Source organism: Lontra canadensis, unplaced genomic scaffold (assembly GCF_010015895.1).
Source record: "Lontra canadensis isolate GAN:19392208 unplaced genomic scaffold, GSC_riverotter_1.0 scaffold9, whole genome shotgun sequence".
Taxonomy (NCBI): Eukaryota; Metazoa; Chordata; class Mammalia; order Carnivora; family Mustelidae; genus Lontra; species Lontra canadensis.
In genome coordinates, this window is record NW_022631003.1 from 35,944,820 (window position 1) to 35,969,686 (window position 24,867).

Sequence of the window (24,867 nt, forward strand, 5' to 3'; positions counted from 1 at the left end):
CGACGGAGAAAACGAACGCATCTTACCCAGTTATCTTCCCTTGAGGGCAAAGCCTGCTTCTGAAAGCACCCAGATTTGTAGAGGAACTTCAAAAGGCAGGCACTAGGCCTCATTGATCTGATCGGACAACTAGCAGTGGGAGTTTGCTGAATTAAGGCGGGGGTGGGGGGAGTCACTCTTGTACCAAATGAACTTTATAACCAAGATGTTGAATACTGAAAGTTCAGTTTTATTTTTAACAACATTCAGAAGCATCAGTATCATTCCAAGGTAACATGCGACCCACGTCTTGGCTAAGACCCGCGGTTCTCTAAAGTTGACCTGGAATGCAAAATAAAATTTATTTCTATTTGGACTAAACGTATCCAAATGAGAGCATGAGAACAGTCAAAGATGGGCGAGTTTTAGAAATAACGGGGCCCCTGTGTTGAAGTCTGTAAGCCGGGAGAAGCTGCAGAGCGGAGACCGCCCTTGCCGTCCGAAGGTGACCTCCCCCAGTGGGGAGGGAGAGAGCGTGTGCACACTTGAGCCCTTGTCCTTGAAGGGGATTGAGCGAGCCGAGGGGAGGGGTAGGCGGTGATCGGGTTTCCAATCACAATAGAGGAAGCTAAGAGGCTGCGGCGCGCGTGGGCCCCGCCTCCTCCTCTCCTTGCAGATCCTGCGCGGGAGGAGACGCGCGCAGCGAACATTGTCTTCTGCGCGTGGCCCTCCAAGCGGGTTCTCTCCGGTAGGTTTCAGTCCCGGCCCCCGAGTCCGGGCTCACGGGCCCCCGGGTGGGACGTGCAGGGGAGTTCTTGCGTAGCAGCACTGGGGAAAGGACCAGGAAGGACTGCTTTCCGGGGCCTTTAGCCCCGAGCATCAGGACGTGGGCCCTGAGTCGCCCCTGGGGTTTGGGGCGGCAGGCCGTGCCCTCCGCTGGGGACCCGAAGTGCAGCGAGGAGGCTGCTCCTGAGCCCCGGCTTTGTCCTCTCCGCCACAGAGCTCGCCTCCAGCCTGGGCTGGATTAGGGGAGAGACTTGTTGCGTTTGTAGCTAAAACCGGGGTTCTGCATGCCCTTGATGGGTTTACGGCGGCCGCATCCTCCTTACCCGCCCTCCCCCCACCGGCCCTGCTAGCTGACCCCGGGCACGTGCTTGAGGAACTGGGGGCGGGAGAGGGAACCGAGTACCACGTGAGGGCTGGCGGATATCGAGCCTGGGTGTGGGGATCTACCACCAGGGTAATGGACAATCGCCCCCGCTTCTGCGGGGAGGCAGGTGGAGGATGGTCTGCGGGTTTAGCCCTGCGCTCCAGTTTTTGCCCCGCTATTGATGCAGGCCTGCTTGGAGATGCAGGCCTGTTCTCCGGCCTCTTTTCTTGATGCTTCGGGTGTTTTGTTTACTTGGCCAGCCTTGGGTGTAGAGAGGTTGGAATTTTCCCTAGAGACTTTTTCCTGGGAGATCAGGGGTGGCTGCCCTCCCTTGTGACCTGCTGCTCTCCGCTCAGCCGCCGGCAGAAAGAGGTGGCCTGTGGGCGGCGAGCGATTAGGGCACGTGGTTAGTGGAGGAATTAGATGGCAACACCTAGATTTTTAAAAAAGGTGAAAATGGAGGGATAGCCTGCAGACAGGGTCTTTGTTCCTGAACTTAAGGCCCTGGTTGCTTGGTTGGTTTCTGATGTTTTTACATCCGCAGGAAGGCGGGTGATCGCCCTCGCTCCCCCCAGGCGGGGGCGCTGGGCCTAAGGGGGATGGAAAGGACCAAGAACGGCCGATTTTGACCCTATTTTCCAGGTTTTTCCCCTGCAGCCACCACTTGGATGGTGGCACTGTCCTACATATATAATAGGAAACATTTTCTAATAGTTTTTTATAACTCCTATAAAGGAGAAAAAAAATTTAAAGCGCTTTTCTCCAGCAAGATCTGAAAGAAAGTATGTGCTGGCTTGAGCCTCTAACTGGTTTCTGAAGTTGCCAGAAATTACTTTAGGTCTGTACAAACGACTAATCCGTATATAGCAACCATTTCTGGATTTTTGTTTTCCACTGCTTGCTGGCTTCTGTCTCTAGGGATCTCAAACCAGCTAACGAAAATAGATTTCAAGGAGAAAAATGCAGCAAGAGAAGGTGCAGTCTTCTGATTCTGGATTCTGCTCAGAAAGCAGGACGTGTGGGACTTTGTCAAGCCGTTTGAGGAGGCAGTTGTCCCGGGCTGCTGATTTTTTTCTTTAGCATTCGTGAGAAAACTGCAGATGAACTCTGCAAAGTAATCTCTACATTTAGTTCCTACAGTTGAGGGGCAATATTTTTTGGTGGGAAAATAGCTACAGAACAATAGTCGTTACATAGTTGTGTCCAAATTCATGTACTTTATTCCAATTCAGAGCCTTCTGAACTCTTAACATACGCAGTCACTGAACTAGTAAACTTAAGTTACTGAGTCCACTGCAGATGAGAAACAAAAAAGAGACTAGAAAGCAGGGTACAGTTTGAAATGGGTACAAGGGCTGTGGATGACACAGTCTAGCGTAAGAAGTAAAAGGAAAACTAAAATAATAATGGGTGACAATTATAAGTGATACTTAAATATGCAGAAAGGGCTTAATTATGACCTGCACCCTCTCTAAGAAGGCAGGGTAGTAGGTTTTGTGTACTAATTTGCCATGGAATTGGGGAGGTTCTTTAACAATTAAAGTAACTTTTTGCCATTTTAGTTATCTAAAAAATGGACCTGATGATCTGATGGCACAGATAAATTTGGTGTTGGTATATGGAATGTTTTCCAACAGGTTTTCTTTCTCCCCTGCCTTTTTTTTTTTTTAATGGCTGGAAAGAAACAGATTCAAAGGCTGATATTCTCCTAGTGTGACTCCCTGGAAGGAAAATGTATTACGTGTGTGCCCACCTTCCAGTTAGCTTCCAAGGTACACTGAATGGAATTTAGAGTAATATTTCTGAAGATTTTGCATCAACATTCACACCATTTTCATGTCACTGTATTTATAAAGTAACCTTTATGTCCAATACACTGTGACCAGTTTTAAGTGAGACTTAAAGTAGAAGAACCAGTCTTCAAAGAGTGTTAATAACCATTAGTAGTAGAAACTATATCCATAAGTGGTTATTAATTCTTTTACACTGAGCTGAAATACGGGTTGGTACAGGGCCCTAATTTAGTTTGCATAGTTACATAGAAGTTCTTTATGAGGGGAAGGGAAACAAGTAGGCTAATCTAAGTGTAATATTCATTTCTTTCGGCCAGTAAATGAAGAGCCACAAGACAGAATTGTTATAACATGTTAAGTACTAGCACACAATCTTAGGCTGAAGAGAAGAACCCAAATTCGAGTGACTTCATGGAAGTTTCTGTGTTAGTTAAATTCTCTGTTAAGCTGGTTGCGTGGCTCATTAAAATGTATTTTATCTTGGAGAATATCATTAGGCTCATTTTCAGCTGTGCTGTGGTTCAGAATTGCAACAGTAACATTTTATGGATTATTCCTGTTTGGGTTTTGTATGTAGGTGTATGTATAATGTTTTGGTTCTTTTCTTGCAGGGCACAATGGCAACTCTTAAGGAAAAACTGATTGCACCAGTTGCAGAAGAAGAGACAGCTGTCCCAAACAATAAGATTACTGTAGTGGGTGTTGGACAAGTTGGTATGGCCTGTGCCATCAGCATTCTGGGAAAGGTACATTTCAAGAACGCCAGACACGATAATTTCATTTTATGTATACAATCTCTTTAGGCACTTCAGGATTTTATTGTATCTTTAAAAGATTTTTTTCCTGAACTGTTTTATTTTATTAAAGATTTTGTTTATTTATTAGAGAGAGTGAGTACACATACATAAGAGTGAGAGAGAGCAAGAGTAGGGTTGGGAGTGGAGGAGAAGCAGACTCCCTGCTGAGCAGGGAACCCAGGGTAGGGCTTGATCCCAGGACCCTGAGATTCTTACCTGAGCAGAAGGCAGACAATTAACTGAACCCCCCAGGCACCCCTTTTCCTGAACAATTTTAAGTAAATTATAGACATCATGACACTTGACCTTTAAGTACATGAGTGTGTATTTACTGAGAACACTGTCCCTATATGACTACAGAATTACTACGCTCGGGGAAGTTGACATTGATATAATACTATTATCTAATATACAGTACCTGGAGTTAAAATTCTCCCACCTGTTTTATAGTTTCTTATAACTGTTTCCACCCCAATCCAAAATCATATCTTTTATATACTTGCCCTCTCTCTTTCTTCTTTAATTTGGAGCTGTTACTCAGCTTATTTTGCCTCCACATCATTGACATTTTTGTAGAGCGCAAGTCAGTTATATAGAACGTCACTCAATGTTGGTCTGATGTTTCCTTGTCACTAGGTTCAGGTTAAATGCTGGGGTGGGGTTAAGACCAGGCGATGGCATCACATCAGAGGCATGTAATGTTCGACTTTTTATTCCTGGTAGTGCCCAAGATACCCTGGGTTGAAGTGGTGAGTGCAGGACTTATCCACTGCAAAGGTCACTTTACCCTCTATAATTAAATAATTTGCACAAGGGCTCTGCGGGCTTGCGGAAATGACCTTCTAAGTCCTTCAGAGTACATTTCTAAACAGACATAAATTCTGGCGTAATCAGCATCAGGAGATAATAATACTAACACTGATGTCATACTGTTACCACCTTCCCCTCCTGCAGACTTTCTTCCCTGTACACCTCTGTGGACTCCCGGCTTCCCTTTTATATACACCCCATGTAGGTCAGGCCATCGCTTTTTTTAGTTTCCAAGGACTTCTGAGGAAAGAGGCCCTTTATTGTTTACCTCACTGAATTGATTCTTGATCTTTTTGAAGATCAAATGTAGGAACCCTGCCCCCCTAAAAAATTTGCTGCTTTGCCTTCAGTAGAGGACACTGTCCCTTTGTGCCGTATCTGAAGGCTGCCTGAATAACGCCTTGCCAGGCATGTTTCTGTTTGCAGAGCTTAAATTCTCAAGGAACAGATTAAAAGCTATCAGAGAAATCAACTAAAATACGTAGTATGCACCAATGAAGGTTTTATTCTTTCGCTTTTTTTTCTAGCTAGTTTTGACTAGGTGCTTATTTGTAATAGCTGCTTCTCAAGTCACAGGGAATTTAAGTAATTACAATTTAGTGCTCACTGTTCATGCCAACAAAAATGAAAAATCTTCAGCTTACGTTTCTTTCAAAACATTTATTGACTGTACACCAGGTAGAAGTGTTTAATAAAACCCTTTATATTAAACAACAACCTCAGAATAGGTGGTGTTCGTATCCTGTTTTCGGATGAGGTGACTGAGCTGTGAAGAGATTAAGCAGCCTGCCCATAATCACACAGCTGAAATGGTAGAGCTGTATTTTGTTTTTTAATTTTTTTTTTGTTTTACATAAATTCTACCCCCAGCGAGGGGCTCGAACTCTTGACCTCAAGATCAGTGTTCCCCTGAGCCAGCAGGGCGCCCCAGTAGAGCTATATTCTGAACCAGGCTCTGAACTCTTTTAACTGTGGGGACTCCAGTTTCCTTTTAGTCTAAGCTAGTATTTAGGCAGTTAAAAACATCAAGGTGTTGGTGAAATGCTAGCTAAAGATACTTCTTTTCTCCTGCTCATCTCAAAATTCAGACATTGCAGGAAAGTACATCTAAGTTACCATGATTCTGTAAGGAGTACTTCTGTGGTTTTCATTTTAACTTAAAATCATCTTCGGTAAATAAACTTGGGGCTGTACTTGTGTTATGTAATACTTTGGCCCAGTTATAGTGCTTGAGAACAGACTCTTGCTAACACAGTAGGAATCCTCCAATTTAGATGCCGTGAGGGAATGACTGCCTTGTTCAAAGACCATTTTACGAATTAAAAATGTTTAAACTTATTTTAATGGGTGAAGATTAAAGTGCTTCAAAATTGTTACTAATATTTGGGGATTCTAAACCCTATTCGTTTAACAGAGGAAGGAAAATACAGTGCCCTGCTCTGTGAGGTGTTTGTATATTACTCCGTTTACTCCTTCCCCAAAGCTGGTAGGGTCTTGTCATCTATGTATTACTGTTGGAAAGAAACAGTTGGAAGATAGAGCTGGTAAGTTCCTGATCCGGTCTTTGAGTACGTCACTGGGCTGGTACGCTTTACAGAGAATGCACATTGCTTTCTCCCCAGGAAGTGAGCCAACCTGGGGCATCAGAGGTGAAGGTTGGGGAGGCCCACACTCAGGCCTCAGAAGGCTACTGAGGCCCCCAGTACAATGTCCCATCACTACAAAAACTCAATTATCTTTTGCTTCTCTTTCCCACTCTCCCCAATGTCATGGCCTTCCGAGGAACTGTAGTAAGCTTCAGTAAAAACTGTAGCTCTTGGATGTAAACTTTCCACTAGTTTCACGGGACGCATAGACATGAGTACATCAAAATCTGAGATGTCACAGACGTCTCCTGCTTGTGTCAGAACAAGGTGGTGCAACGGGGCACCATTCACATAGTGCCTGCAGCGCCTTTACCATCTCTGACTTTGTTTACCTTCTGCCCTCCTTCTCCAAAGTACCTAGCTCATTTCTGCTTAAAACCCATTTCCTTACACTTTCTTTCACCTGGAATGTTACCCTGGACCACCGGAGTTGACTTCTTCCTCCTCCATATCACGGCTTTGTAGGCTGGTAGTCGCTGCTGACTGTCCCAAATAAACTTCTTCCCAGGAACTTTAACGTCACCCTGCCGTATGGTCTCTGTAGCACTGCCGCTGTCAGAGGTCTTCTTAAGTGGTTCACTTAATTCCCATTCCCTAGTCCCGTGAGAGAAGGGACTTCCCTGAATTTGTTCATTGCTATGTATGTTCCTAATTAGTAGAATAATGTCTGGCGCACTTAATAATAAGCATGTGTTACATAAATAAATGCTTCTGCTATTCTTAATAATCACGTTTTGTCAAGTTTTGATCATAGCTTTTCCCTTCTTATGGCTTCTGTGCCACGTGTCACTCCTGCCCTACCACCCATCACAGGCTCCGCACTTGAGCTGTTGAGAGGGGGCTCTGAGTAGCCACCTCATCGTGTCGTCAGGGTTTGCAGAGCTGCCGTCCCCTCGGCCTCTGTGTTCAGCTGTCTTTGAGTCTGTGTCCTCACTCAGGTCGGCTAGCCATGTTCTTGTGCTTGCACAGCCTAGGGAGTCTCTTTGGAGCAGTGTAACTACAGACGGGTGGGGAAGTAGTTTTAGCCTTGGCTTAAAAATAAGATGTCATTGATGCTTGGTCTCTGTACAAGAATTGACTGTGTAATAAACTTGACCGAAAGCCCAGGAAAAGGCCCAAACAGTGTTTAATTATGATAGAAGTGGCATTCCGCACATCACTGAATAAAAGGTTCTTGTCTGTTTAGTTTGTTACTTGGAAAAGGTTAACACCTTTTCCCTCCACAAAAGTTCATGCTGATGAGACGCTTGAATATAGAAATGCAGCCATCGGGGCACCTGGGTGGCTCAGTGGGTTAAAGCCTCTGCCTTCGGCTCAGGTCATGATCCCAGAGTCCTGGGATCAAGCCCCGCGGCAGGCTCTCTGCTCAGCAGGGAGCCTGCTTCCCCCTCTCTGCCTACTTCTGCCTACTTGTGATCTCTCTCTCTCTCTCTGAAAATAAATAAACAAAATCTTTAAAAAAAAAAAAAGAAAAAAGAAATGCAGTGATCAAATGCTAAGGCATTGGTGGCAGTCACTAATCGGCCATGAGGGGCGGGAGGCAGATAGGGCCACCTCTGGTCCACAGAGGACTTGAGATTAGATGTTTCTGTTGTACATTAGACAAGTGGTCAGGCTTAACAGTGCTGTTCTTGCCTTCTACCTGACCTTGTTCTTACTGGTTAAGAAGCAGTAAGAACAGCAATTCAGCCTTGCTGTTCAAACAATTTTAAATATGTTTACAGTGTAAGTGGCTTCACAGGCTTTAGAATCCAGGTACTCCTGCTTTTTCAAAGTTCCTGTTCTGCCACTTTGCTTTTACTGAAGACCCCCCACCCCACCATTAGTTGCTGTTTTTGCTAACCACAAGAAATCCCAAGATTTTCCCTTTTACCTCAAAAAGGTAAAAAGTAAAAAGCAGCCAGAGTTTATTTTGTTATGGAGGCAGCACACATCCCAAGCAGTGAGAGTGGTCCCACCAGATTTCATTCCCTAGGAAGGAACCACACCTGCTCAGCCTCTGGGCATGAGGCTGCAGGAGCTTTGAGCTGTGTGAGCATCTGGGCTTTACCTTAGTTTATTTTGTGCATCTGTTAGCAAGATGTGTCCTAAGGTATCAGAAAAGCCTAAGAGAGGGGCACCTGGGTGGCTCAGTGGAGCATCTGCCTTTGGCTCAGGTCATGATCCCAGGCTCCTGGGATTGAGTCTCACATCTGGCTCCCTGCTCAGTGGAGAGCCTGCTTCCCCTCCCTCTGCCTGCCGCTCTGCCTACTTGTCCTCTCTCTCTAACAAATACATAAATAAAATCTTAAAAAGAAGAAAAGTTAATTTGCTTTCCTGTGGTATCAGCAATGAACATGTAGAATTTGATTTTAGTGTATGTGCTGCCAAAGCGAGCACAAACATGGGGAATTTGAAATTAAAAACATAATACTTTAAAAGAAGGAAAACCTGATAGAGGTTATTGGGACCTGAGAATTCTCAAAAATTTCCCATATAAATTAATGGTAATTGCCATTTCTGCTTTATGCCATTTCTGCTTACAAAAGGTTCGGTAGGAACATTCTACTTTAGGATAGCGGGGGAAACCTGCGTAGGAATACAGAAAACGATTTATTTCAGTCAAACACCAGTGCTGACGCTTAGTCACACATGTTCTGGGTTGCCTGCCTCCACACTTGGAGGATAGTCCGCCGTGCAGATGCAGCTAAATTCAGTGCTACGGTTCTTTTTTTCAAGTATTGGATCTCTTCCTTCCTTGCCAGCTGAGGGTGCACTTGTCAGCCAATCCTCCACACCCACCGGCTGAAACAAAAGACAGGATCTCAGATCCTGTGACATCCTTTTCCACTTAACCCCAGAATTGTTTTGCCATGCTGACTTTAGCAGCACACATGTTATGTGACTAAAATAAAAGGGATACTCCTACTGCTCAGTACCTTGACGGAACATGATGGCTATTATTAAGTTATAATGTACTCACTGAAGGTTTAGAAAACACAAATAAGGTTTACGTGATCTTGTCAGAGGCAGTAGAGGAACCAAACCATTAAAAAGTACCAAGTTTTTAAATAAAACTTGTGAAAGTTAATGCCAGTATTGGATAGATGTAGAAATGAGGAAATGGTTGCTAAGTAATTTCCAACTCACAAAATAGTCATTGCAGAAGTTTGCAGGTAAATCTTGTTGCTTGGAAGTTAAGAGCACATTGGGAAGCTCTAGTCTCAGAAACTCACCAGCAAGACTGTTACATCTCACTTCTTGAGACTAGCGGGCCACTGGGATTCGAGGTCTGGGCAGTGCTCATTCCTTGGCTCCCACAGGGAGTGGGTCTGCTTTGGCTGGCAAACTAGAGAAGGTCAGGTTTTCGTATTGACTTCTGCCTCTGCTGGTCAGTGCCTTCCAGATAACTCCTGTTACACCCTAGGCTACTCTACCCTTTTCCTTCACACTGTCTTTTTTTTTTTTTTTTTTTAAAGACTATATTTTTAGAGAGAAAGAGCACGCGCGCGTGGGAGCACACAAGCGGGGGCATGGCAGAGGGAGAGGGAGAAACAGGCTCCCCACTGAGCAAGGAGCCCAATGTAGGACTCGATCCCAGGACCCTGAGATCAGGACCTGAGTGGAAGGCAGCCACTTAACTGACTGAGCCAAAGTGACTTCTGAGCCCAATTACCTACCCTTTCCCATCAACGTCCTCTCCTCTATAGCTGATCACACTGTCCTTCGAGGAGGTATCCTCATTTTTAAGTGGGTGTCGGTATTGATATATCCTGTTAAGCTAATTATTTTGCTAATAGCCCTAAATACAGTAAAGGCAAGGACTCTAGTGATACTTCAGTGAGAGGGATAACTACTTATAAATTTTGCAAGTTATGGGTTTCCATAAGATAACGGAATTTCAGAGCTGAAAGGTTGTTTGGATGCATCTAGACTGACAACCTGCGCCCTCCCCTGTTTTTTACAAGAAGAGTCGAAGTACTTGGTAAAGAGAGTGCTGTAGGGGCGCCTGGGTGGCTCAGTGGGTTAAAGCCTCTGCCTTTGGCTCAGGTCATGATCCCAGGGTCCTGGGATCGAGCCCCACATCGGGCTCTCTGCTCAGCGGGGAGCCTGCTTCTTCCTCTCTCTCTGCCTGCCTCTCTGCCTACTTGTGATCTCTCTCTGTCAAATACATAAATAAAATCTTTATAAAAAAAAAAGAGAGAGTGCTGTACATGACTGATAAAGGGAGAACCCAAGGCTTTGTTTTCTGCCAGTCTTCATGTTGGGATATAGAGAACATATAAACATAAAACATGTTACATATAAAACATTTTATAGAATATGTAAAATTAAGACTCTAGATCAAGATTAAATAGTGTATTTGTTGATTTAGATTTTTATTTTGAATGAGGGACAGAGGATGACAACTGCAGTAGAAAACAAGAGCCCAGAGAATTAGGCTGATCACAGGAGAATGACTAGTCCCGGATCCCACCCTCCATGGGATACCCCTTCCTTTCCCCCGTCAGGACATGCACATTGGTTCAACCCAACCTGAGGAGTTAGGCTGTAGACAGGGGTTCAAATCCTGCTATTGATAGCTTAAACCAAATCTGAAAAACCTCCAAACTGGAGGTGATTTCAGGGATGGATACTCCCCAAGGCGGATTCTGGGTCTGGGTGTTTTCACCACCCCTCACTCATTGGAAGACTTGCATATCCTGAGACCACTACTGAACTGTTGGTTTCATGAGGGGTCTTTGTCTATATATTCTTAAAGTGATTTGTATCGTGATATTGAATCCTAGTTTGAGTACTAGAAGGTGAAATTTAGAGAATCAGTGTGTTAAATATTAATAGTTCATTCAAAACTTTCTCATGCAGTTGTTTAAAGGGCACAGCCAATTCCCTGGTAAAACTCTCAAGGTTTTTAACACTTGGTGCTTAGCCATTTAAAAAGAGTCTCTGTTTAGGGGGCATCTGGGTGGCTTAGTCCCAATTCGGTCTCATCTCAGATCCTGATCTCAGAGTTGTGACTTCAAGCCCTGTGCTTAAATAAATAAATAGAGGGTATCTGTTGGGTTATGAGTTGAGGTGCACTGGAGTGGCTTCGGGTACTAACACCTGTTCTTGTATTTCTAGTCTCTGGCTGATGAACTTGCCCTTGTGGATGTTTTGGAAGATAAACTCAAAGGAGAAATGATGGATCTGCAGCATGGGAGCTTATTTCTTCAGACACCTAAAATAGTGGCAGATAAAGGTGATCTAATAATAGATGCCCTCGCTCTCACGGAAAAGTAGTTTTCCATCTTGGTGAATCTAGTGTTGGCAGTTTTTCTTTCCTTCTCCCTCCCATTCATCCTTGAGGACCAGCGCAGGTGTTACCTCTATAAACTTCCCATGTGACTTTCACACATTTGACACATAATATTTTAGGAAGTTGTATCATACTGCTTGTTCACCTATGTTTGAGAACAGGAATGCTTTAGAAACTTGGAAGAAACTAAATAAAATTCATATTCTAGCTGTCTCTGTTCTGGATGAGCACATTTACATGGTGGTACCACCATCAGAGCAGGGCTGTGTGGAAAATGGACCTCAAATGTGACCTCAAAATAAATTCCACTACAGAATGGCTGAAATGTGGACCTCAAAATAAGTTCCGCTACTACTAGTAGTGGCTGCTGTTCATTGAGTTATTAGCATTCTGGGTACTGTGAAATTTTTCAATGTCACATTTTACCGCATATTCACAACAAACCTGTAAAAGGTAGGTCCTCCACATAACATTGATGAAAGATCTGAATAACTATCAGAAGTCACTTGGCAATAGTTTATTATGTGACTCATTCCATAGCTATCATCTCTGATGGTCACATCAGGTTAGAATGTCTGTATTTGGGAAGTGACACTTTCTTGAGGAAAAAAATACTCTCCAGAGAAACTCAATTGCTAAAATGAATAGGCTTCCTTAAAATGTTGAGTATTAGAAAATAGTTTCTGGCTGAGGACAAACACTGCTGTGCCTGCCTTCTCCTCCGTAGATTGGATTAACAAAGCCCAGAAGTGTCCTTTAAGGCCCTTTATTTTTTTGTTGGGGGAGTTCCTGCTGGACTTTGGACTCACTGTTCATGTTTTATCAAATTACTAGCAATCTAATATTCTAAAGTCAATGGCATTTTTAATTTCTTAGCCAGAAACATAATTTGGGGCCTTTTTTATTACCTTGGTCCATTCTCTGAGTGAGTTTTATGGTTGGATTATTTCTTTGTAACTCAAGAAGGAGAAAGCTGTTTCTCTTGAGCGTTATACTTCAAAACCTTATAAAATGGGAATTCTTGCATATGTAATTCTTGCAGTATGTAATGCCTGTGTAAGTCCTAGAAGCTTATGGTTGTTTAGGTTTCTGGAGCGTATCATAGATGATGTATTTTGATAAGAGTTGTATTTAAAGTACCTTTCCCCCCCACCTTCTCTTTCAAGATTACTCTGTGACTGCCAATTCTAAGATTGTGGTGGTGACTGCCGGAGTCCGCCAGCAGGAGGGAGAGAGCCGGCTCAATCTGGTGCAGAGGAATGTTAATGTCTTCAAATTCATTATTCCGCAGATAGTCAAGTACAGTCCTGATTGTATCATAATTGTGGTTTCCAACCCAGGTATTTTATTGATAAGAATTGTCCTAAGGTTCGCTGCTGTGAAGTTAAATGCTTTGGGTATCTGTTTTATTTAGTTTGGTTTTTAAAGATTCTGTTCTAGGATTTGCTAGCGGAAGCAATTCTTGTGTCTTCTGTTACTAGCCTTGAAAGAGTGGTGTTTGCAAAACAAATGGCAGAGTTCTGGGCCAAATGTTTAAAAATGTGAGAAGTTATATATAAAACAGTTGCAACTGTTTGTTTCATCAGTTTGTTGTAGAGCCTAGAAGCTTTTTAAATTTTCTAGGAAGATTATCCTGAGATGTGTAATGAAACATTTAAATGTGGCTTCAATTTGTAGGAAACACTGTAGCATTTCTGATCTTCTGTTGGCCAAGAAGTGTATTCTAGGAGTGTTGAATTTGAGAATAGTTTAAAAGCTGTTAATCAGTCCAGTTTTAAAGATAGAAGTAGACTACCGATTGGCAAATAACATGCTAATGCCAAATGTTATAACTTAAATGTTGCCTTTTTTTTTTTTTTTTCTAAATCAACATTTGCAGAATAAGCATTAAAACTTCTGGTTAGAAGGAATTGCATTATTTAACCAAAATAGTCAGAATTCACTCTATTTCGCACTTCTTTTGTCTGTAATTTGCCACCAAACAGACTATTTATTAGTGAGCATAGTAGATACATTGAAAAGTGGTAAAACTGATTGTTTCTGACACTTGACACAGAGAAAGATTGTGAATCAGAAGCAGGGAGATCCTTACAGTTTATGAAATATTGAGAGTTGGGGTCCAGCGAAGACAGATTATTTTAGTGCAGTCCTGGATTGGGGGTTACTAAATAGCTCAATCTTGTGTATAAATATGTAGTGGTAAGTAGACTTGGAAGGAACAAGAATTACAAATAGCTGGTATATAGGAAGTTCCTGCATCCCGGGCCTAAGGCAGACATCCTTAGCTCATTATACAACTTTCCAGGTATAGCTTCAAAGTCTCAATTCCAGAGAGTCACGCCCACTGAATCAGAGTTGCTAAGGAAGAGGTTTATAATACCCAGTCCAAAATGACCTTAAAATATCTCCACACATCTGTGTGTGGAGGTGGAGACGGCAAGATTAACCTCTTGCCTGCCTTGTGTGCACCTTTTCTCCTCTTATAGGTTTAGCCTAGAAGTTCTGCGATTCTGTCACGGCCAGCAAGTTTTACTCTTTGAAGTCTCAGGGCTGTGGCACACCAGAATAAAGGTTCTATCATAGAGGTCCTTTCATTAAATACTACAAAATGTCAATCCCTTATATTATCACAATTGCTTACTGAATAGTGCCTTGTGCCCAGGGAAATTTATAGTAGTATGCCTTATTAATTTAGTAACCCATGGCTTTTGGGTTATTATGATAGTCATTATGATCATGGAACATTACCATCAGAGGAGCATATGTGACCATTGGTTCTCTTATCTCCATTATCTCTGAACTCTAAAGTCAAAGTATTCGGTCTTCCCAGCTACATCTCAGACTGGAGAAGTTGGGGAGAAGGAAGATAGGGCACTTGCTAATTGACACAGCCGTTGAAAACAGTTTTGATTTACTCACATACATTACTTCTAACCACTTTAGTGGATATTCTCACGTATGTTACCTGGAAACTAAGTGGACTACCCAAGCACCGTGTGATCGGAAGTGGGTGTAATCTGGATTCTGCAAGATTTCGCTATCTTATGGCTGAAAAACTTGGCATTCATCCCAGCAGCTGCCATGGATGGATTTTGGGAGAACATGGTGATTCAAGTGGTAAGGGAAAAAAAACATAATATTCTAATGTGTATTTATGGTATTATTCTTGTTATTCTGAGTTTTTTAAATTTTAATTTCAAGTACTTCACATTACAAATAAGCAATTTGGGGGAGAATACTCTGTTAGTGACTGGGTAACTATGTATAAAGCCCTTATCAATTTTTTGTTTAGAATCCATTGATACTTCTTGATTAAGTATCCATTTAGAATCCATTTTTGTTTAGAATCCATTGATACTTCTTGATTAAGTAAATTATTACTATGATAGTTGTCAGACACAATATTCAGTCATTTCTTTTATATTTATTATATTCTACTGTAAAAGAAAGCTTTCTCTTCCTCATTTATGTATTCATTTGTATCAGTGTGCACTCAGATTTTTATTTCATTCCACAAATGTTCTTTTACCATCTTTGTAATGCAGAAGTTGTCCCAGATTTGGAAAGTAATAGGCTTTTCAAGCTGGCTTCTATGTCTTTTTGACATGTCCCAGCGTTTTTTGAGTCCTTGTCTCTGGAACAAGGAAGTGTGCCACATTGGTGTTTTACTTCCCATTTCCCTGTACTAGAACATCTCTTTCTCCAATGAGCCCTGTTTCCTCCTGAGGGGAATGGTGTTTAGAAACCAAGATCTGGGCATAGGTGTACTCATGCTTCTTGTATAGGTCTTTCCAGGGGACACAGGTATTATATCCATCATGTATAATGAAGGGAGTAAATTGGGTAACAAAAGCTTTTCCATAACCAGTATCTGCTATTCTTTAGTGTAAAATCTTGCTTTAAAGTAAATCTGATTTTGGGGCACCTGGCTGGCTCAGTTGGTAGGGCATCTGTCTCTGAATCTTGATCTCTGGATTTTGAGTTCAAGTCCCATATTGGACCATGGAGCCAATGGAAAAAAAAAAAGAAAGTAAATGAAATCTGATTTTTAATACGTCATTAATAACTGTCAATCATTTAAGTAGTAAGATAACCATTTGGTAAATACCTCAGATATTTTCTTTAGGAATTTAAATAGAATTGTTAGTCATTAATTATTGTAGAAAGGCCAACAGTAAAGTTACATTGCACTTCTGTTTCTTTTATAATGCTTTGTTTTGAAACAATTAAGGGGCCCTTGGGTGGCTCCATTGATTAATCACCCGATTCTTGATTTCAACTCAGGTGATGATGTCTGGGTTATGGGATGGAGCCCTACCCGGGGCTCTGTGCTCGGGAGGGAGCCTACTTTTCCCTCTCCCTCTGCTCCACCTGCTCTCTACTCTCTCTCACTAATAAATAAATAAAATCTTAGAAAGAAAAAAAAAAACAGCACTATTTATTTAAGTTAATTAAGTCTCTGTTTTCTTTTAAGTTAATATCTCTGTTCTGTGGCATACCTGGCTGGCTCAGTCAGAACATGACACCTCTTGATCTTGTGGTTGTGAGTTCAAGCCCCATGCTGGGTGTAGAGATTACTAAAAAATAAACTTTAAAGAAATTTTTTAAAAAATTAATATTTCTGTTCCAAACAATTTTATATAAAAACACATGAACAATTCTGATTGTATCTTTTAACTCTTGAGCCTGTTTATTAAACTAAAATACATTGAATAAGCTAATGATATAAAACTGTAATTATTCAGAACACTTTAATAATAACAATAATCTTTATTTTACTGAACTCGTATCTGCCCTATATGCAAGGAAATATTTTCTCCCTAAAAGGTTTAGGTATAAATATTCTTTTGCGAGCATGTGTAATGTGATTTTAGGAAAGTTTGTTACGGTATAAGAATTTGGTCTTACAAACTGTTGCATTTGTGCTATTTTATACAAGAGTTCCTAATATCCAAGGATTTGTTTGAATTTATGTCCTATGTAAAAAATTATCACAATATCTAGTGTGCAGCGGTCAGTCAATGCTAGTTACTACAATTGTACAATTACGAGAACCACAGATGTGGAGATGATTTTACATGTCCTCTAGTTTAAGACTTGCATTATAGTGAAGAAAGAATGAGGCAAAGCAGACATAGTGGCCAATGGCTTGTTAGAGATCCTTTAGCTAATTAATGGTCCAACTACAACTAGAATCATGTCTTCGGACTCCTGTCCAATCTTCTGTTCCCTCATCACTGTGTCCTTTTTTCCTATTTCTACATTGACCTGTATGGAGTGAAAGAGAATTAAATTGTGCTCAACCCTGACATAATTATGTAGAATTCATAGTTTCATCAAAAGCCATGGAAGTACTTTAGTTTTCTCAACAATTAGCCTGAATTCCCAAGACTTGTGGACTTACAGAGGAGTCTTATTTGGCTATGGGCAGCTTTGCCTGTCATAGCTGGTTTCAGCCATACTAGACTTTACCCCACGCTTTTGCTCTTATTTCCTGAGTTTACAGTGCTCTCCTCCAAAGGCCCCTGTGGACCATACTTAGTTTTCAAGGTCCAATTAAAATACCTATTTTTGCAGCCCTGACACCCCTTCACCCCTAATTAAAATAGATTCTGAATTTATGTTTTTTTTTTTTAATTTATGTTTTATAATGCTTTCTCCATGCATCTGTGGTAGCTCATCCCATTGCTTTAGTTTCCTTTGCCTGTTTCCCTGTAAATTCTGAACTTGCCCACAGCATGGACCATGCCCTTATTCATTTTTTATATCCCTGCATCTTCAATATATACTTGGGCTGGCCTAGAAGGTGTTAAGAATAAGTAAAAGTGTTCTGATGCATCATGCCCTCCAAAAGATAAAGCTGATGACCGAGAACACCTTTGCTGTGCCTCTGCAGGCATTCTTGGAAGGAAATATTTGATCTATTTAAGACCAGAAAAATTCACTGTGGTTATTACATGCAGTTTGTTTGGAGAGACTGGACTTAGGGTACAAAAAGAGATAACTGGAGTGTATTTGGACCTTACCCCAGAATTTTTTTTTTTACTTCGCTCCAGAAGAAAGGGCTTTATATAAGAAGAGTGAGTAGGAGTGAAGTTAAAAATTTCTCAAATTGAAAGTTTAAGATAGTCCTGAACTGGAAGCCCTTGTGATTTCACAAACTAGGGGAAGACAAAGAATTTCACATTCTCTGTAAGTACGACGCAACGATTCTGTTTTGCACCAAAATGAAAATTAAAATGTCCGCTGTGTGGTTGAAGGCACATGCCAGCCGCTGGGGGAAAGCGGACTGGAGCAGCTATCTCTGGAGCTGCGCTAGCTGGTATTCAGTAACTTGCCTCGGAGGTGAAATCTGAACTAAGAGAATAAAGGATTTTTTAAAATAGTGTCAGAAACATATGACATGTTTTGGACACCTGGGTGGCTCAGTTGTTAGGCATCTGCCTTTGGCTCAGGTCATGATCCCAGGGTTCTGGAATCGAGCCCCGCATCGGGCTTTTGCTCAGCAGGAGCCCTGCTTCTCCCCCTCCCACTCCCCCTGCCTGTGTTCTCTCTCTCGTTGTGTCTCTCTCTGTCAGATAAATAAATAAAATCTTAAAAAAAAAAAATGTATGACATGTTTATCCTTTTTCTCCAGTGGCTGTGTGGAGTGGAGTGAATGTGGCAGGTGTTTCTCTTCAGGAACTGAATCCAGATATGGGAACAGACAACGACAGTGAAAATTGGAAGGAAGTGCATAAAATGGTGGTGGAAAGGTAAGGGGAAGGGGGCTTAAGATGATTAATTTTATCTCGATAAATTTATCAAAATTTCCATGACTGTCTGCTCAGGTGAGCTCTTAATATAGTAAACATGCAGGGCACCTGGGTGGCCCAGTGGGTTAAGCATCTGCCCTTGGCTCAGGTCATGATCCCAGGGTCCTGGGATGGAGTACCACATCAGGCTCCCTGCTCAGTGGGGAGCCCGCTGCTTCCTTTGCCTCTCCCCTAGCTCATGTGCTGTCTCATTCTCTCTCTCAAATAAAGATAATTAAACATTTTAATATATGTATATAGTAAACATACAGCTATTCTCTTCTGAAGCAGATAAGACTAACTTACTGGTCAAACCTACCATGGAGGTCCCCATGGGGAAAGCAAACGTTTTTCTAGAGAAATCCTACTATGTAGGGAACAGGAGTAAAACATGGAATTAACAAGTGGGAAGGGCTATCAAATTGCCTCTTACCGATAAATGAGGTTGACTTGTCTAGAACCTAGACACTCTTAGTCTCATAATTGACTAAAATAAGTACTTGCTGATTGATTACTGTGTTAAAGCAGTGCTGTATTTTCCACACCTAACGAAAGATGTCTCCCTCTTTTTCCTTTTTTCACTCTTACTTACTATCCATCCTTTCCTGTGACCTTTGTGCTTACAAGGTGTCATTGTGGAATAAAGACTAAGGGCTTGAATTCAAATCATGACACTGGCACTTATAAATGCCATTTAACTTTTAAGTTGCATCTCAGTTTTCTCTCTGAAGTCAAATGGTATTAGAATTATTATAAAAATTGAGTAAAAACAGAATAATGCTGGTGAGCATTCAGTAAATGTCGGCTATTACTATTTGCAGAGAATTATTTCAAGACTTCCTCAAACATGGAATTGTTTTTGCTTAGTTTAAATGTAATGATTTTTTTTTTCTGGAATTTGACCTGTGCATGGAGAAAAAGATTGTCTAAAAATGTGAGAGGGTCCTTAGCATTTTATTAACTTAATCCCTTTATTTTACAAATGAGAAAACTAGGGGTCACTCAGATAATATTATAACTTGGTCAAGGTCTTATAGCTAGTGACTGCATTAAATTCCAATATCCTAAATTCTCATTTTGGTTACTCCTGTGACCTTTGTGGGTTTCAAGGTGTGAAATTTACTTTCAGAAAATTGCCAAGCAGGTATTGTTTTCACTCTGCTGTTACATTAGTTGGTACCGTATTTTAGGTGACAGTGGTAAGTGGGACCTCGAAATCAAGGTATATTTTTGTCCTTAGAATGTGAAAGTCCACCCTGCCTAGGTGTGTGGGGTGGATATCTTTATGATAACCAACAAAGAATAACCAGACCCTAAAAAGGAAGTAAGCCATTGAAGGTGTTATCAACAGAGATGTGAAAAGAATTTAAGTTCCCTGGGTTGCTTTCTATAAAAGACCAACCCTAGGGGGGGCTGGGTGGCTCAGTGGGTGGCTCAGGTCATGGTCTCTGGGTCCTGGGATTGAGCCCCACATTGGGCTCTCTGCTCAGCAGGGAGCCTGCTTCTCCCTCTCTCTCTGCCTGCCTCTCTACTTGTGATCTCTCTCTCTGTCAAATAAATAAATAAAATCTTTAAAAAAAAAATAAAAAAAGACCAACCCTGAAGGCCCTCTTTGGCAACCTTGTCAAGACTCCCTCTTACTCTTGAGGGTTTTTTCTTTACCTTCACTTAATAAACGTCCATCACTTTACTCACCAAAAAAAAAAAAAAAAAAGAATGTGATGGTCCTTTTATTTTCATTGTTTCCTGATTTCATTAATAACTTTGGAAGTATTCATGTTTATGAATATGAAGATTGGTTGGGGAAAAGTGTGTTTTTACCGCTGTGACTTAATAAATATGCATGCATATAATAAGTTATTTTAAGATTTATTTATTTTTGAAAGAAGTGAGCATGGGGAGGGTCAGAGGAAGAGAGAGAAACTCCAGCAGACTTCTTTTTGAGCTCACAGCCCAATTCGGGGCTAGATCTCAAGACCCTGAGATCATGACCTGAGCTGAAACCAAGGTCGAACGCTTAACCTACTGCACCAAACGGGCCCCTCAGTAACCTATTTAAATTTATCACAGCATTCATGTAGGGTCTACTGGGTAGTGTTTCCAGTTGCACAAGTTTTATATATATGTTAACTCATTTAACAAACTTGTAAAATAGATACCATTGTTCTCATTTTATAGAAGAGGACACTGAGATAAGAAAGGCTTACTGAAGATGACACAGTTTAATGAGACAGAGCAGAAGTCAAGCCCAAAGAGTCCAGTTTCCATAACTATTGAGTCTGATTTCAGTGACTTCTTCTATGATTTCTTTCTTTCCTTAGTGCCTATGAAGTCATCAAGCTAAAAGGATATACCAACTGGGCTATTGGATTAAGTGTGGCTGATCTCATTGAGTCCATGTTGAAAAATCTATCCAGGATTCATCCAGTGTCAACAATGGTAAAGGTAAGATAAACTTACAAATATAATTTCCAGTATTCTATTCTGTGAATAGATTTCAAGAAGGACAAGCTGGTCTCAGTCTACTTTTTCCTGAATCTCGAAATTTTGTGGAAACTTCTCTGTTTTCTCCCTTTTTTATTGTGGCAGATTAAATATTAACTGAGTCCTTTTTGACACATTTTCAAAATACATATTATTTGAATAAGTATAATAGCTTTATTTCAAGTTGGGGCATTAATCTATAGATTGTCTTTGATGCAGTACTTGATATCTTAGTAAATTTAATTCAGTTTAAAAGCTGTGAAACAGGGGCACCTTGGGTGGCTCAGTCAGTTAAGCGTCTGCCTTCAACTCAGGTTATGATCTTGGGGTCCTGGGATCAAGCCCCAATGGGGCTCTCTGCTCAGGAGGGAGTCTGCTTCTCCTTCTCCCTGTCTCCCTGCTCATACACATGCTCTCTTTCAAGTAAATAAAATCTTTAAAAGTAAAAGTTATGAAACACTGAAGTAGAAATTCATTTTTTTCAATAAAATTAAGATTGTATTAAAATATTGTATAAGATAACTGATTTCCATAAGTCAATGGCAAGGGTGAAAATGTAAGGAGAAAATACAGTAGATTAAAAGAAACATGGAAAAGAGAAAGATATAGAAGTATTTGGTGGTAAAATGTGATGTCAGGTATTTTTGGTTTTGTTATTTTAAATACTATAGCAAAATTTCATAAAGTAAGTATAGCAAAAATTAGATCATTGCTTAGTCTTGGAGTACATATTTGGAATTTGCTTATTTATCTCTACTTTGGTGTGTGTACAAAAATTCTGGAATTAAAGGTTCAGAAAATAGGACCACCTAGTTGCTGCCTCAGACGAAAGAACATGCAACTCTTGATCTCAGGGTCATGAACTCGAGCCCCAAATTGGGTGTAGAGATTACTAAAAAGAAATAAATTTTCTAAAAAAAGGTTTGAAAAATATATTAACTTGTTTAATATAATTAAATAACCCAACTAATTGTATGGTTAAATTGACCCTGTGAATAAATTAATTGCTTTATGGAAACTGATAAAGTGGGAAATTATACTTTTTTTTTTTTTTTTTTAGCAACTCCTGGATGTTACAGAAATTTTGCCTTTGAGTAGCTTCCAACTACTTATTCTGGACTTTTGGATAGCTACCATCTGAAACTCCCTCCTAAACTAAATAATTTTTTAAAATTTGGATTTCATGAAAAGCAACCCATTAAGAAACACACTGAATGCAATTTAACTTGAAGACTTAGATATTAAATTTCATTAAAGTATATCTAAGCAGAGAGAGATGTGTCAATAAGTTCAATAAAACACTTACTTTCTTTAAAATTTCTTGTTTATCACAATGTATATTTGCATATTCTGTGTATAGAATCAAATTCAGAATGTAAGTATTTGGAAAATAAGGGCCTGTATGTGTTGAAAATCAAAGAATGAGTTTGTGCTTAACTGTATTTTCTACATACCTTTTTGCTTAAACATGGGATCAGTAATCATTCTTCCTATGATTTTATTTCTTTCCTTTTTTTAAAAAAGATTTTTTATTTATTTATGAGTGAGAGTGCACACAAGCAGAGGGAGAAGCAGGCTCCCTCCTGATCGGGGAGCCTGATGCGTTCCCAGGACCCTGGGATCATGACCTGAGCCAAAGTCAGATGCTTAAGTGAGCCACCCACGCACCACTGTGATTTCATTTCTTAATCTAATTGTTTCTCTTGTTCTGTCAGGGGATGTATGGCATTGAGAACGAAGTCTTCCTGAGCCTTCCTTGTATCCTGAACGCTCGGGGCTTAACCAGTGTGATCAACCAGAAGCTGAAAGATGATGAGGTTGCCCAGCTCAAGAAAAGTGCAGATACCTTGTGGGACATCCAGAAAGACCTAAAAGATCTGTGACTCCTGGCTTCTAGGCTGTAGAAATTTAAAACTACAATGTGATTAACTGTGAGCCTTTAGTTTTTCGTCCATATACATGGATCGCAGTTTGCTTTTATCTTCCTAAATATGTGAATCTGGGCCCACAGAATCAAAGCCCATGCTTGGTTTAATGCTTGCAATATAAGCCCTTGAACAAATAAAATTAACTATTGTAGTGTGCTTCTATTTCTGGGACTCCTTCATTAGTGATCTGAAAGATTTCAGTCAATATTTCAAATAATTCTCCCTGCCCAATAGAATGCCCTAAATAAATTCTATCTATTCCATTTTCTGTATTCATCCCTCCAAATAGCACAACCATTCTTTGTCACAGTATATGCCATGATCTTGTTATTGTTGTCCTGAGAATATGATTACCCTTTTAAAGACATAATTTTCTTAGAGCAATTTTAGGTTTACAACATAATTGAGAGGAAGGTACAGTGATTCCCCATACACTCCTTGCCCCCACACCTGATGTTGCAATGTCATTCACCAAATGGTACACTTGTTACAGTCCGTGAAACGTTGTTATCCAAAGTCCATAGTTTATGTCAGGGTTCACTCTTGGAGATGTACATGCCATGGCTTTGAACAAACGTATAGTCACATATTTCCACCATTCTCATGTGCAGCACATTTCACTCCCTTAAAAATTCCACGGTTTTCATTTTAAGGCTGTAACTGAAGGTGGAACTAGAGGCAACAGATAGCATTTATAAGAAAGTCCATTTTAATTCCCAAAAAGGAAGAACCTCTAGAACAGGTTTTCTACAGTTGGACTCAACGCTGTTAAAGTTACTTCTTCTTGATAATGAAGAAAAATAAAAGTTGGGGCTGAATTATCCAAATCCAGGTTACTGGGACACAGCATAATGTGGAAGTTGAGAGGGAAACTTAAGGCAGACTTCCTTTAACGAAGAGTTTCCAACTTACCTATGATGTTTAGGGGTCAGTGTTGAAAGTATGGGAATTGTCCAATAAACCTGGGTTTCACTGCGGGTTCGATCGTTGATAACTGAGTTGGGGCAAGCTGCCCAAGCCTCAATTTTCTTACCTATGGAACAGTGATAACAATGGAACCTCTTCGATGAGTGTTGTATAAATTGAGAAAATACGAAACTCAAAACAGTGCTTAGTCATAATAGCAACTAACATTCAGATAGTGCTTACTGTTTCAGGGCTTTCATACTATTAACTCATTTAAATCACCCTATCATAAGAGGTAGTGTTTGTCAACCTTGATGCTGTTGGCTCTTGGGGCCAAAATGATTCTGGACTGCCATATGTCATATGATGAGCAGTGTCCCCAGCATGGGCCCATTAGATGCCACTGACCCCCTCCTCCTAGCTGGGTCAAACACAAATGTCTGCAGACCTGCCCATGTTCCCCCGGGGAGCAAAACCACTGGTCTAAATTATTTGGATCCTCGTTGTATAATAAGGAAACTGAAACATAGGTCCATAGAGGGTAGAGGTCATACAGCTAGTCAGTAGCAGAGTTGGGATTCAGTCCAGATACTGTAGCTTGTTAATCCATCCCTGATCTCGAACACAGTGTACTACATTGCAGTAAACATTAGTTAGTTATATTTTTACATCTTTAGGATTTACTAAATATCAAAATAATTCTTTCATTTAATAATCCAGCATGTTATGTTATGAAGGTATTATTCTGTATTTTAGAAAAGGAGACAAAGACAGCTGTCAAGTACCTTTCTCAGTCACATTTCCAAACTGACTCAATCTTGGTGTAATGATCCACTTCTAGATGTAAGCAGGAAAGTTTTAGAAGATGGGGGAGAGACCAAGGATTCCCCAAACCTTCCCAAAGAAGTTACTTTGAGGCCAGAACGTGCAGTAGGTGACTCCATAGAGTTTACAGTTTTATTCAGGTTACTCACTGCCAGGGGATAAAGCGGAGAATGGTCCATAGCCACTGCGTAGCTATTCTCTGCAAAATCCAGACCTTAATCCTCTGACGTTATAGAACAAGGGATATACAGAAGAGCACTGTAGTGAGATCAAAGGGTTCTCATACACCTTAACTGACAGCTAACCTTTAATTAGATCTCCAGGCACCACCTGTGCTTCAGGAAGAGGAAAGACTTCGTTATCTCTAACAGATTTCCTGGGAGACCAAAACAAGCCCCCCATTTTGGACTTGGCGGGCATTTCTGAGGTATATATATCAGTCTCTAAGGGGCCTGTCATGTGTAGCCCCAAGAGAGG

At 40.8% G+C, this 24,867-nt stretch overlaps 1 protein-coding gene across 1 annotated transcript; it reads left to right on the forward strand.

Annotated features, from left to right (window-relative positions):
- The first annotated feature begins 647 nt into the window (after nucleotides 1–647).
- On the forward strand, nucleotides 648–22,614 carry LDHB (lactate dehydrogenase B). The gene is made up of 8 exons (XM_032855308.1): nucleotides 648–727; nucleotides 3,534–3,668; nucleotides 11,279–11,396; nucleotides 12,620–12,793; nucleotides 14,397–14,570; nucleotides 18,091–18,208; nucleotides 20,569–20,692; nucleotides 22,447–22,614. Exons 2-8 carry the CDS (start codon nucleotides 3,540–3,542, stop codon nucleotides 22,612–22,614), a joined length of 1,005 nt encoding a protein of 334 aa, XP_032711199.1. The 5' UTR covers nucleotides 648–727; nucleotides 3,534–3,539.
- The last annotated feature ends 2,253 nt before the right edge of the window (nucleotides 22,615–24,867 follow it).

What these genes read in the sequence shown, in the direction of transcription:
- LDHB (XM_032855308.1), top strand. Translation starts at nt 3,540, where the DNA reads ATGGCAACTCTTAAGGAAAAACTGATTGCACCAGTTGCAGAAGAAGAG. An exon ending in CCATCAGCATTCTGGGAAAG is followed by an intron (nt 3,669 to 11,278) that starts GTACATTTCAAG and finishes TTGTATTTCTAG; the next exon opens with TCTCTGGCTGATGAACTTGC. An exon ending in CATAAAATGGTGGTGGAAAG is followed by an intron (nt 18,209 to 20,568) that starts GTAAGGGGAAGG and finishes TTCTTTCCTTAG; the next exon opens with TGCCTATGAAGTCATCAAGC.